The 12,500-nt window shown below is 40.4% G+C and overlaps 3 protein-coding genes across 6 annotated transcripts in view; 2 read left to right on the top strand and 1 right to left on the bottom strand.

Moving 5' to 3' along the window:
• LOC107394291 (collagen alpha-1(XVII) chain) overlaps window positions 1-3,117 on the bottom strand; it is a 33,948-nt gene extending 30,831 nt beyond the window's left edge. For 3 of the 4 annotated variants that reach the window (XM_070552110.1, XM_070552113.1, XM_070552111.1), the window contains exons 1-3: window positions 2,687-3,117; window positions 1,147-1,217; window positions 60-101 (exon numbers count right to left, since the gene is read on the bottom strand). In XM_070552110.1, the coding sequence (XP_070408211.1) occupies window positions 60-101; window positions 1,147-1,210 (106 nt within the window). In that variant the 5' untranslated portion in view covers window positions 1,211-1,217; window positions 2,687-3,117. The remainder of the gene's footprint in view (window positions 1-59; window positions 102-1,146; window positions 1,218-2,686) is intronic. The other variant, XM_070552112.1, reaches the window with a different exon arrangement.
• A 3,545-nt stretch (window positions 3,118-6,662) lies between these two features.
• Window positions 6,663-8,000, top strand: LOC107394483 (small integral membrane protein 26). Its single transcript, XM_015973434.3, has 2 exons — window positions 6,663-6,910; window positions 7,490-8,000. The coding sequence occupies exons 1-2, from the start codon at window positions 6,790-6,792 to the stop codon at window positions 7,678-7,680; spliced, it is 312 nt and encodes a 103-aa protein (XP_015828920.1). The 5' UTR covers window positions 6,663-6,789; the 3' UTR covers window positions 7,681-8,000.
• A 58-nt stretch (window positions 8,001-8,058) lies between these two features.
• The window catches only part of dtd1 (D-aminoacyl-tRNA deacylase 1), a 13,596-nt gene continuing 9,154 nt past the window's right edge, over window positions 8,059-12,500 (top strand). Inside the window, exons 1-4 of the mRNA XM_015973411.3 lie at window positions 8,059-8,190; window positions 8,881-8,971; window positions 9,146-9,381; window positions 12,098-12,195. Of these exons, the coding sequence (XP_015828897.1) occupies window positions 8,148-8,190; window positions 8,881-8,971; window positions 9,146-9,381; window positions 12,098-12,195 (468 nt within the window). The 5' untranslated portion in view covers window positions 8,059-8,147. The remainder of the gene's footprint in view (window positions 8,191-8,880; window positions 8,972-9,145; window positions 9,382-12,097; window positions 12,196-12,500) is intronic.

The following is a 12,500-nucleotide window of genomic DNA, read 5'->3' as shown; positions in this document are numbered from 1 at the left end:
GATAAATTAATAATAAATCTGCTGATTCATACTAAAGAATACAAAACCGACAAACTTACTTTGTGATGTAAGTCGAGAAGGTGTTACTGCTTTTGTGACCTCTGTAAAGAAACTGAAGTCCTTCAGGGACTTAAAGAGCAAGTCACCCCCAAATAAACTTTTTTTTGCTGATGAACTAAATAAACGAGTGTCTAATCGTGCTGCAGACACGTGTCGTCAATAATTTGGCACTTTAGTGCATTTAAATTAAATTTTAAATATTCTGCCTAAAACTGGCAGTGTTGTGCCGTTGTCAGGTAAAAACTCTGCACTGTATTTTAATTTAAATCTGCCACCGCTATTGGCTAAGAAGAATGCTATGATGTAAACTGGTACATTATGATGTCACTATGCTGTTGTGAGCCTGAGTGTGTGTATTTGTTAGTGGCTTCACCCTCTCGGTCTGCTAGGCAACAGCATGTGTTGCATTTTTCAAACATGAAGTGGGAGTGAAGTTAGACTCTGGTGGGGGGTGACTTGCTCTTTAAAGAGCACACTCATGACATTGTGACATCATAATGTCCAAGTTTACATCATAGCATACCTCTTAGCCAATAGCGGTGGCAGATTTAAATTCAAATGCAGTGAAGAGTTTTTACCTGACAACGGCACAACACTGCCAGTTTTAGGCAGAATATTTAAATTTTAATTTAAATGCACTAAAGTGCAAAACTACTGACTACACCTGTCTGCAGCACGATTAGACACGCATTTATATAGTTTATCAGAAAAAAATAGTTGATTAGGGGGTGACTTGCTCTTTAAAGGTTTTGAATGCAGCCTGCAGAATAACATCGCTGTGGTAACCAAACTCATCTAAATCTGTTCTAAATAAACAATTTAACAAACTGAACTCTTAGAAAACCCTCTTCATGTGAATTCAGGAGAGAAAATGAAAAGTTTCGTTGCAAAAACAGAAATTTCCATTATTATTCATGTTCAAAAACGCATCTGTGAATCACTTGCTTCACGGGTTTAGGATCATGACAACGTTTGGCCATTTTTGCTAATAAACTTCTAATATTTCATGGCGAGGTGAGAAAATGACCCAGTTGTTTATTTTTGCCCCTCTGGGCTTCCGTACCGTCCAGGTGGAGTCCACCTCACCTGAGCTGCTTCCCGCCGCTCCTCCATCAGAACCGCGCGTGTCTACTGGTCTCTGCTTGTCCATCCAGCAGCTGTTAGAACAAGATGAACACAAAGCTTTTATTTTACAACAATTAAAACCATTTTAACTCCACTGTCGTATTTCTTATGTTACCCCTCCTTCGCATTCTAACACCTCCTGTCGGGGACGTAACAATTACATAATGTGGTTAAGCAGTTGTTAATATTATTTAATAGTTTATTAAGGCTTAATAAGGCACCAAGTAAAGTATTACTGTAAAACGGTGGGATAAAAGCCATTTTTGAATTACATTTGATTGTTGCAACAACGATGAGCAGAAGAGCTGAATCCTGTTTGCTAATTTGGTCATCCTGTTGGGAACGTTTAAGTAAAAACAATCTTAAAGTGACAATGTGTAGTTTTTACCCTTCATTTCTGGAAATTTCCATCAAAATGTTGTTGAAAATGAATGAAATGATGCCCAGTTGTTGAAAAATATTGACAGCGTTGTAACATGTAACCATAAAAATCAGGTGTGAAAAACATGGGAGTGGGTCTAAGTCTGGCGACGCCATATTAGATGCCTTGTTTCCTTCTACAAAAGCCCAAGAGGACAAAATGCATTTGCTGATTGTTAACAAATGGTTACAACATATTTGTCGTTCTTAAATGTTTTATATGTTTACCTCTTCACTTGCTGTCAGTGATGAAAGGGAATCTGATGTGCTTGTTATTTTGCTGAAGTTTGCACTCCCCAGGGTTTTTTGACCCTAATGGTCATCCATTGGTAAAGTCTTACTCCAACGCAAAAATACTGCTTGCTTGAAACGATTTAGGTATCTACTGCCCCCTATCGTCAGGAAAAATACACACTGTCGCTTTAAAATGTAGAAAAAATACTTTATCCTCGAGGGCCAATAAGGAGGAACAGAGATGTGAGTGTTCGGGAAAAAATATGCAAATACTTCAAATTATATATATATATGTGTGTGTGTGTGTATATATATAATATATATATATGATACAATCATAGTTATCAGTGAGTTTAACTCAGGGATTATTTCACAATAACATGTAATAAATAATAAAGCTCTTCACTTTAAAATACCATAAAAATGAATACATGAACATGTAGGTCATTTTATGATGCTGATTAATTACATTTACAGATGGTCTCCTCTGAGTGTGAACTTTGACCTTCTATCTCCATGATGCTGCTGTCAGAGGTCAATGGTCACCTCACGGTGGCGCTGGAGTTAGTTTTGTTATGATCAGCCTTCTATTTATGAATGAAGGAAACTTGCAGCGCATTAAAAACTCATTTACTACCCCCCACCCCCTCAGTGTAGTGAATGAATGAATTAATTAATTAATTAATTAATTAACTAACTAATTAATTAATGTCCTACAACTCTCCCTTTTTCGTTATTATGATTAATGTTTTTTCCTGCTGATTGATCCAAACACTGAATTAATTTCTGTGGTTCACCAAATCGTCGGATTTCACCCAGAAACAGCAGCTTCTGATAAAAGTTTTACCTTTTAGATCATCTCTGCAGAATCCTGGTCAGCTCCCAGCAGGCGGTGGAGACGTGCGGTCCAGGTGCTCCCGGTGGACGCCGTGCCGTACCTGAGTGCTGCTGCATGCACGTGGAGAGTTTATGTATTTGCTTTGTCTGACTCATAGCTTCAGTGGACAAGTTTCAACAAAGCTCTGGTGCGGGGGGTGCCAGCAGCAGCCGTGACAGGAGAACCAGCCGCAGGCTGCAAAAAATACATGAAATCAAGGTTGAGAAGATCAGAAGAAAAACAACGTTTCTTTAGTCTGTTTGCTCTGGATCTGAGATTAGAGTTGGTTTCTGCAGGTAAAAGCTTGTTGGAGGTTCTAGGTTGCATTGATACAGCTGCTTAACCCTATCAGTGTTTATTAGATGAACGATGTTTACATGTGTACACGCTCCAGAGGCGCAAACACTTCTGGGTTTTTTTATTCCCAGTGCAGCAGATGAACGCGCTCACACCCAGGTTTCGTCTCACAAGTCCATCGGCCAAAACACTCGAAGCACAAAAAGACATTTTCATGTTCTCTGGTTTTAAATAAAGATAAAAACTCTTCTGTGCGACACAACAGGACAGGGCTGCTGCCATCTCCTATTGTTATATGGAAGCCCTGAAAGGCCAAATCTGTCCTGTGTTCCATATCTGATCATGTTTGTCCTCTGACCTTTAATGAGACTAGCAAAGCGATTTGTTGTGGGAGTAAATATCCGCGGCAGCTCATTTTCTGTCTTTATAGTATTTGACACGGCCACTAGGGGGCGAGGGTCTTGTTTATTATTGTTATTAAAGCATCAACGTATGAATGTTAAAGCCATACTACACACACAAATTTCCAGCAACTCCCAAAGAATATGCTTTATTGTTTGCTGCAGTACTATGGGTGTCGGAATGCCTTTTAAAGGTGTTCTACCTGTCGTACCACCTATTCCCCCCCCCCCGACCCTGTCAACAAATACATAGTATAGCTTAAAAACAGTAATAGGAATATTCGTGCTTTATTTCAGAGAGAATCCTTCCATATGTGATTTTTTATTGGAATTCCTTTGTCACTGACATCAGTTGGAAAAGAGTACGGACCATTCCTAATATGTATTTTGTGACAAATAAGGTCAAAGAAGTTTCATTCAAAATACTTCATAAGTGTTATCCAGCGAATCACCACATGACAAAGTTTAAGAGGGACATTGATGTGAACAGCTGTTTTTGTGGAAGCCACCCTGAGACGGTTCAGCACCTCTTCTGGATCTGTTCACATGCTACAACGTTTTGGAAAGACTTATTATCGGACAGCTCTGCAAGGACTTCATTTTAAAATGGGAAAATGTTGTATTTTGTTTTTGTCGCAAGCACAGAAAGGAAGAAGTAGACTTTGTCATAAATTTGTTATATCCTAGCTATTCTATCTCCACAAATGCAAGTATAGTAACCAAAAACCTAGTTTCAAACACTATTATAGTGACACTCTATCTTACATAAAATTGATTAGTGGATCACTAAATAAAGACGCTTTAAAAACTATAACTATTTGCACCACCTGCAATTTATTTGGATGTGTGTAACATTTCTGTAGTGCACCCCCTGGCATAAGTTTCATGTTCTTTGTTCACTTTTGTGTGCAGTTTGTTTGCATACTCATCACCTTGTTCAATAAAGGTTTGAAGAAAGAAAAGCCGTACTATGGCAGCTTCATTTAGAGCACATTTCAAACACTGAGGCAGTTCAATATGCTTTACAATCAGCAATGACACTTTTTCATATTTTTAAATTATTTTCTTTTGACAGTATGTGCCAAAATGAGCCTTTAGAGTTAATGAAATGTCACTCCGGCCCCCACTGCCCTCTGTGGTAAGAATACCACACTTGCAACTTCAGAGTGCCGGCCTGGTCCCTGTTGGACTTAGTAAAGTGGAGCTGACCGCCTGGCTCTGCAGTCTGGTTCCAGCAGGTTTCCTGCATGTTTTAGATCATGAACACAGCTGTTTGTGTGATTTAGAGATGAACCGTTCCACTGGAACAGCGAGAAGATGAGTTTCACTTTTGGTTTAACTACTGGACACTAGGGGGTGCTCAAAGCAAGCCAAAACTGCTTTATATCCCTTTAACATTTCTGATGAAATTGGACATTGACCGTTTATTTATTTTTTCATGCATTCCTATTAGAGTTGTTTGTTTGCTTTTCAATTCAATTCAATTCAATTCAAAAATACTTTATTAATCCCAGAGGGAAATTGATTTGTTGATTGATTTTGTTGGCAAATAGAAATGAAACTCCGGGGAAAGATTTTCTTTTCCTCCTGGGTGTGTGAGCCTCCGGGGGACTCGTCGCCCTTTCGGTTGAGCCGGGCTCCCCCGTAATTCAAGCCCTAACTCTAGTGTAAAAATCCAAAGAAAAGTCTCCAAGAATGTAAAGTTATTCTAATGTTTATAACCGACACCTTTTTCTCTACATCTGTTGCTCAAACAAGTCTGAATCCACTTTTAATGAAACGCATTTTTAAGTGACAGGACGCAGCTGCGTTAGCAGAAATCAGACCGGATTCTGCCGGGAGCCTCTGCTTTCTTTTCATCCTCTGGACTTGATTTCTGACCTGATTCTAAAAAATTGATAAAAATTTTCCACCTTTAGTTTGATTTTTATTTATTTATTTCAGGGAATCACGTTTAAATAAAAACCCGGTAGCTGTCAGGAACGTCCTGACAGGTTTAACCCTCTTTCCACACAGATAAACACAAGAAATTAAAGGTTTAAGTTAATATGAAAGCGAAATAAATTTGAACTAATAACCTGTAAAGTTGCTGATGATTTCAACATAAAGTAGTAGGTAAAAGCACCTGCTGGATGAATCATCCTCAGGTGTGACTCACGAGCAGAGCCATAAATCCTCCCACAGATCTCAGATCAGCCTTCTGGGTTGTTTTTTCCAGATCTGTCTGCTTTCTATTTATGTTTTAAATCTTTTTAAACGGGTGACTGAGCTGCTGGGTCACACAACAGTGACAGAAACATGTTATTATCTACACAAAAAACACAATCACGCTTTTGGACTACATCCTCTCTGGTGGAGTAGTTCCCCAGGAGGGGACCTGCATGCCTGTGGTCTGAAGACGGCTCAGTAAAATAAAGTTCAAAAATCAGCTGACAGCTTTGACCTTCAGCCCACGTGTTTGTGCAGATTGAGAATAAATCAGAGTAATGACTCATCTGAAACAGATGCAGCATGCAGAATATTTCAGCATCTCCTTTTCACAAAATAATGACATTTTCTGTTAGAATCATTGTGCTTAAATGAGCAAGTTATTTGTAATAATAATGATGATAATAATGATGATGATCTTCATAATGATTTCCAAAAAATTATTAGTATTATTGTTTTAAAAATTAATCAATCAATCAAACCAATCAAATCAGGTTTATTGTCATTATGTTCATAACAGAGTACAAACAAAACGAAAAAGCGTTTCTCCATTGAGATCCATCTGAGTCACATGCTCCATACACACACAACTCTGCTAAATTTAAAAACAATTACTAAAATGATGTTAAAAACTATAATAAATAAGACAAAAAAGCTCCAGGTAAATGAAACTCGTACACTTGTACCCGCCCACACACACACGCACACGTACACACACAGACAATCACACCCACTCACACACACCCCTTCAAACATGTATGCGCGCAATTCACACTGTGCTTAAAAATAAATTGTTGTTATTATTATTAACAATAGCAATGATAATAATAATAATAATTATTATTATTATTATTATTATTATTATTATTATTATTTGTTAAATGTAATAATCATGAGAAATTTAGTACTTTGTCTTTTTTAACTAAATAACAAGAATGATCCTCCGTGTTAAAAGTTTGGATTTTTTTCTTGTTCGTGTGTAATAAAATGTTTAAAAGTGAGATGTTAAACAAAACGAACTTTTACTTCTATAGGAATGCTCCGGAAGTTGATTCTGGATTACTACATCCGGGTTAGCATCATGACTGCGCTCTGAGGGCGATTGCTAAAAGAACTGCAGCTGGTTTTGTGTTGATTTGGCAGCAGCGGGTTAACAAAGGCGGCATCATGTTTAAGGACGTGATGAAGTGGAACACCAGGATGTCTGCCGTCTACGCGCTGGGCATCTGGACCATGGTCGGCTCCTACGCTTATATAAAATATACTTCCCCCAAAGATGACGTTTCAGGTGGGTGAAGGACAGCAGGCAACTCCGCTCTGTATCGTGCTAGGTTAGGAAAAATAATACATTATTTTAATTTCATTAAAATAACCGGAGACGAATTTCTGCCTCAGCTGTATAAATCTGTTTCCTATGAATAAAGAGAAAACCTTGAATTTCCCAAAGAGCCAGGAATCGGATCTGTTCAGAACCTGCCTGAGAATTCCTGAGGTTTTAGGTTTCTTCAGTTTTATTATAAGTCACTTTTAACTTTTGCACAAATAATAGTACAAAATTAAAATTGACTTGTTAAAAGATATTTCGGCTCATTTCATACTTATTTTTCATGTAGATAGATAGATAGATAGATAGATAGATAGATAAAAGGTTGAAACACGTAACAAGTTTATAAACTGTTAAAGAAAGGGATGTTTCAGGATATAACATTCAACAGGTGCTGCAGCTTTTAGATGACTGCATAAAGGAATGACTGAAATAAAAACTGTTTACCAAAGGGTTTTAAACTCGTCTTCATCCTAGATTTTCCTAAAAATGTTTTGATTATGAGATCAGAAGAACTAACTGTTATTTATTCCTTCAAATCAGCTCCGGTAGAAGAAGAGCCAGACGATCCAAACAAGCACATCTACCAGGGCAAACACCTCAGATCTGTCGTTATCTACAAGAAAGACTTTGTTCCATACTCCACGAGGATTTACAATTTCATCAAGTCCTTCAGTGAAGGAACAGAATCCAGACCTGGAGCCGCATCTGGACCTGGACAAGGAGACAAATAGCTTTAAGGGGTTCTGTTGAGTGATTCTGTTTTCATCAGGACGTCATTGCTGCACCTTAAGATATGTTCAACAGCTGAACAAGTCTCCAAGCTGCTGAAATGTTCGGACAAATATTTCAGAGACTTAAGAACCAGAAACATTCATGTTATTCAATAAACTTCTACAAAATCTCTTGATGAAATCTGTTTCTGACTATTGACTTCTTTATGCATCAAAAGCAATTGTAATATCATTGTAACAGTCTTATGTCCATCTAAAAAGCTTGTCTGCCTAATGTTTTACTTCATATGTTTAATAAAAGTTTATATGTTCTTCTCATATCTAAATAAATGCTACCTTTCAAACGAAAGCGGAATAAATTGTGGAAATGAAATACCACTTTTGTCCGCGGGGTGGCGCTGTGTCTCAAACGCCTCAAGCTATACCGGAAGTTGTGAACAGACAGCGTGATCTGAACATAAACAACAATGAGAGCTGTCGTACAGAGGGTGACTGCAGCGAGTGTGACAGGTGAGTTAAACCATGACGGATCAAACCGAGACGAACTCTAGGAATCCGCTAGCGTGAGTTTTAGCTTTACTCTGCGGAGCTAGCGCGTTTGCATTAGCATCGTCATAGAAATGAATGAGGCCACTCGGAGAGCTGCTAGCTGTTTATGCTAGCTGGAGAAACCGGTTCAAAGGTTACATTTACTCCGTACGAATAAAACCGGTCACAGTTTGTCCAAAATAACCATTTTTATTTATTTAGTTTTGTTCCTGGAAGCTAGAATTCCTGAACGGACTCAGGTTTGTTTGTCTTTTAGCAAAAAGTGTCAAAAGTTTTTACTTTAGCAAAATAAACAGTAAACTGCAGAGATTTAAATCAAATTCATGACTGAAATATACACGAAGGTTTGATCAGACAAACATAAACGGTTCAGGACAACATATAGAGTGGAACTATTGATTTTTCACCACTAGGACAAAGAGCCATAGAGGTGAAGAAGTGATAAGCAAATAAAAACTGCGGAAGTACAACTAAGGCCAGCAGAAAAAAATACTAACTTTTTTATATATTTAAAAGCACAAGATCAGGATTCATGCTATCACAATATAAAAACAATCTCCATCTGTCTATGCTGTCATGCATTAAAATCCCAAATTATTCCTAAATGTCCTTGTTACGGGTTGACTCACCAGTGTTCCTGTTTTCCTGCAGTGGGAGGAGAGCAGGTCAGCTCCATCGGACGGGGACTCTGTGTGCTCCTGGGGATTTCAGTTGACGACACCCAGAAAGATGCAGAGTACATGTGAGTGTTTGATCCTCGCTTGAAAGCAGAGTACTGTACTGTATCATTACTGTACATTTACTGTATTATTGCTGTACTGTTTCGGCTCTTTACATTTGGATTCTCAGCACATCAGTTGCATCACATCAATTTCAAATCCAGAGATCTTGGTAAACAAAAGCTTCGTCCTTTTAGGGTGAGAAAGATCTTGAACCTGCGTCTGTTTGATGACGAGAACGGTCGGGCGTGGAGCAAAAGCGTGATGGAACGAGGGTTTGAGGTTCTGTGTGTGAGCCAGTTCACGCTGCAGTACATCCTGAAGGGCAACAAGCCCGACTTCCACGCGGCCATGCCTGCCGAGTTGGCACAACCATTCTACTGCAGCATCCTGGAGAACATGAGGACCTCCTACAAGCCGGAGATGATCAAAGGTGGGTTTTATTTCTTCTGGGGATCAGAGTTACAAACTTTGTCTTGAGAAATCTTTAGATTCTACATTCCAACTGTACCTGAGCAAGGTCCCAGGACCAGTGAGGACACCCATGAGAGAACTGTTTAGTCAGTTGTGAGATGCTGAACCGTGTTTTGTTCCAGCGTCCGACTTCTTGCTGAACTCATCAGATCCCTGCTGGATTCTGGATCCCGTCTGATTCCGACTTGCTGCTTTTACTTAATGGGTCAGAGTTTATCAACTGTAATCTTCTGCAAACACATAAATCACATTACAGCATTGTCCACTGGATGTCCAGCTTTTCTACAGCCTGTTTTTCACCACAAACTAACTGTTTCAATCTTTTTTTTTCTAGAGATAAAGAAAAATGATTTTTGAAAAATAAAACAGTTAAAGGGACTTTACAGAGTTTTGAATTTTTATGCTCGTGATCGCCCCCTCAGGCCAAAAGCGTAACAGCAGCTTCAATAGTAGGCTCGTGCACGAGGCGCGCATGCTGTACGTGCACACTCCTTAACGAAAATAACAGCTGAGACAGTCCCTTGTTTGTTTGTGTGTGTGTGTGTGTGTGTGTGGGGGGGGGGGGGGGCGGAGGACAGGAGAACGTGCAGCTAATTAATTAAATAATGTGGTTCTGTACCTTTCTCTTCAGCACAGCCGACAAAGGTTTATGATGGGTCAGTCCTCCTGCATGCTCAGATCATTCCCTTCCCTTGCTTGAAAAATTGTTCCAAAATGAAAGTTGAACCCACATCTTTTTTATCTGTGAATTCAATGCCGTTCGGCGAGTCTCAAATAAAAATTTGGGCATTTTATTGTAAAAAATATACCATTAATGTAAAAAGGAAACTCTAAATAAACTATGTTCACATCCAGAATCAAACCCAGGTCTTCTGCATGAGAGTCAGATGTTTTACTAGGTGAGCTAAAGCACCAGTGACATCATGTGTATCTGTAACATTTATATCCTTGATGACAGCTGAAACAACGTTCAAAGAACGGTTCGGAGTGAAAATGGCTGTTTTGTTGCTAATTAGCAGGAAATATCTAGAAGAAAGTTCTACAGAAAGTAGCTAAGGGTCCTCAGAAATGTAGCTAGCTTTGTCACTAGGCGTTAGGAACAGCGACAAAGTGGCACTGCCTCTCTCTCTGCTGCTAAAGCTACGGATAGCAAATGCTACGGGCGATGCCTGAGCGTGAACGCGCATGAAGCAGCCTGCTCGACCCGAGCATCTCTCTTTTTCTGTGATTTTACAGAAAAACAGGCAATCACAGTAAAAATGCCAGGGCTCATTCTACAGGACCAGGGCATTGCAGGAGAATGTATGAAGAAGACATTTATTATTTCTATACATGTTTTGGCCGTCACACTTCCTTTTAGTCCCTTTAAAGGTGTGGAACACTGAAAAATCCTTTTAAAATCTTTTTTCTCATTGTAAGTTTAACACACAGGTTGAACATGAAAATAGTCTCCTACACCTATCTCCTGCCTTACCTTCTGATAGAAAACAGACGGTGAAACTCTAGGATTAGAAAAGCCTGACAGATCTACGTCACACTGTCACTAACATTCATGGACTCACCCATCTTGACTCACGACGGGGAAGGATGTTGCTTTAGCGTCCAGGAGAGAGTAGAGCACGTCTCAGCTACTAGACACTAACCTTTAGCATTAGCAACTCCACCACACAGCAGAACTCCTTCAGGCTTGTGTTGTTTGTAAATCATTTAATCATTCCAGAGCACTTACAGTTAGTAGGGCTGCGATTCTGTTACTCTGTTAATACTAATGATAGAGGATGGAGTGGTTAGTCTAAAGTAAATACAGAGATGAAAAACAAGCACTGCAGATTTAAGCATTTGTTAATTTACTGCAAGTCACATCGTCATCGCAATATCAATCACTGTCGCACACTGCAGGCTTTCCTAATTTGTGCAGGTAAAGACGTCCAAATATCAGGAAATGGTCTGCAGCTCAACTCCGATGTGGCTCACTTTTAGTTCCTGAAACGGGCGCACCGGAGCTTTGTTTTCCCAGAAAACGACTTACAAGGCATTCATTCCTTCTAGAGACCACTGCATGGGGAAAAAGAGCAAACCACACGTTTAAGCAAGAACATGGAGGGGAAAACTGCCCTTTTTTGGCCCCACGTGACCCATACCTTAAAAATTACAGCTCATTATTCCTGAAAAGGCTCATTAGTGATGAGTTTAGGCTGACATAAAAAGGTTAAAGTACTTAAATGTTCTGATTTATGGGTGATTTTAACACCGACGTGTTGCTTTTCTCCAACATGGAGACAGAGTATCAGCAGTGCGGCGTCCTGCTGCCTAGTTGCCCGTTTTCCCGTCTCAGTGTTGCAGCAAGAAGGCGGATCTGCTCCGGCGCTGACGGTGGCAGCGAATTGGGTCGGCCCGCAGGGGAGCAGGTGTGGAGAACACCTCGTCCCAGCTCAGGAAGCATTCCTGATTAGCCCTAGCCCCCCCTCCCCCACCTGACCACCTCTAGAGAGGAAACGTGATGATGTGACACTTTTCCAGAGCGGGCCACGGCTTCGGCCTGCAGATGGAGTCATCGATCTGAAGGCCCGGCCCCAGATCCGGGTTTGGCTGGAGGACAGAGAATCCTGATGATCATCTAACATTCAGATAGTTGTGAAAGATCCATTAATGTGCTTCTGTCTTGTTTCATGTAGACGGGGTGTTTGGCGCCTACATGCAGCTCCACATTCAGAATGACGGACCTGTAACCATCGAGCTGACGTCACCGACGGGTCCGGCGGACCCCAGACAGGTACGGTGCCGGCCCAAGCACGACACAGAACACATCTGCTCTGCAGCCGTTTGCTCTTTAGGATGGGGAGAACCCGGGTCAGGAAGCAGAAGCAGCGTCGGAGTCGGTAACAAACACCACGGCAGCGTTTTACAGCCCGGGTCGTCCGAGCATCACTTCCCACAATGAGCCACCAGGTGGAGCTCTACTGACGCTCTGCTGATGTTCCTCCTGCTGATCAGCACGCAGAACCTGCTGCTGTGTTAGTGTCTCGTCCCTGATGTAGCACACACGTGATGATTGACAGCTCCGGCTTTAGGGATCTC

The sequence above is a fragment of the Nothobranchius furzeri genome, chromosome 6 (genome assembly GCF_043380555.1).
Source record: "Nothobranchius furzeri strain GRZ-AD chromosome 6, NfurGRZ-RIMD1, whole genome shotgun sequence".
In the NCBI taxonomy this organism is placed as follows: domain Eukaryota; kingdom Metazoa; phylum Chordata; class Actinopteri; order Cyprinodontiformes; family Nothobranchiidae; genus Nothobranchius; species Nothobranchius furzeri.
This window is presented reverse-complemented; position numbering and strand designations above follow the sequence as displayed.

Excerpts from the sequence above, each read along its gene's own strand:
- LOC107394483 (XM_015973434.3), top strand. The coding sequence starts at position 6,790 with ATGTTTAAGGACGTGATGAAGTGGAACACCAGGATGTCTGCCGTCTAC. Across the intron at positions 6,911-7,489 it reads CCCCAAAGATGACGTTTCAG|CTCCGGTAGAAGAAGAGCCA; the intron begins GTGGGTGAAGGA and ends CCTTCAAATCAG.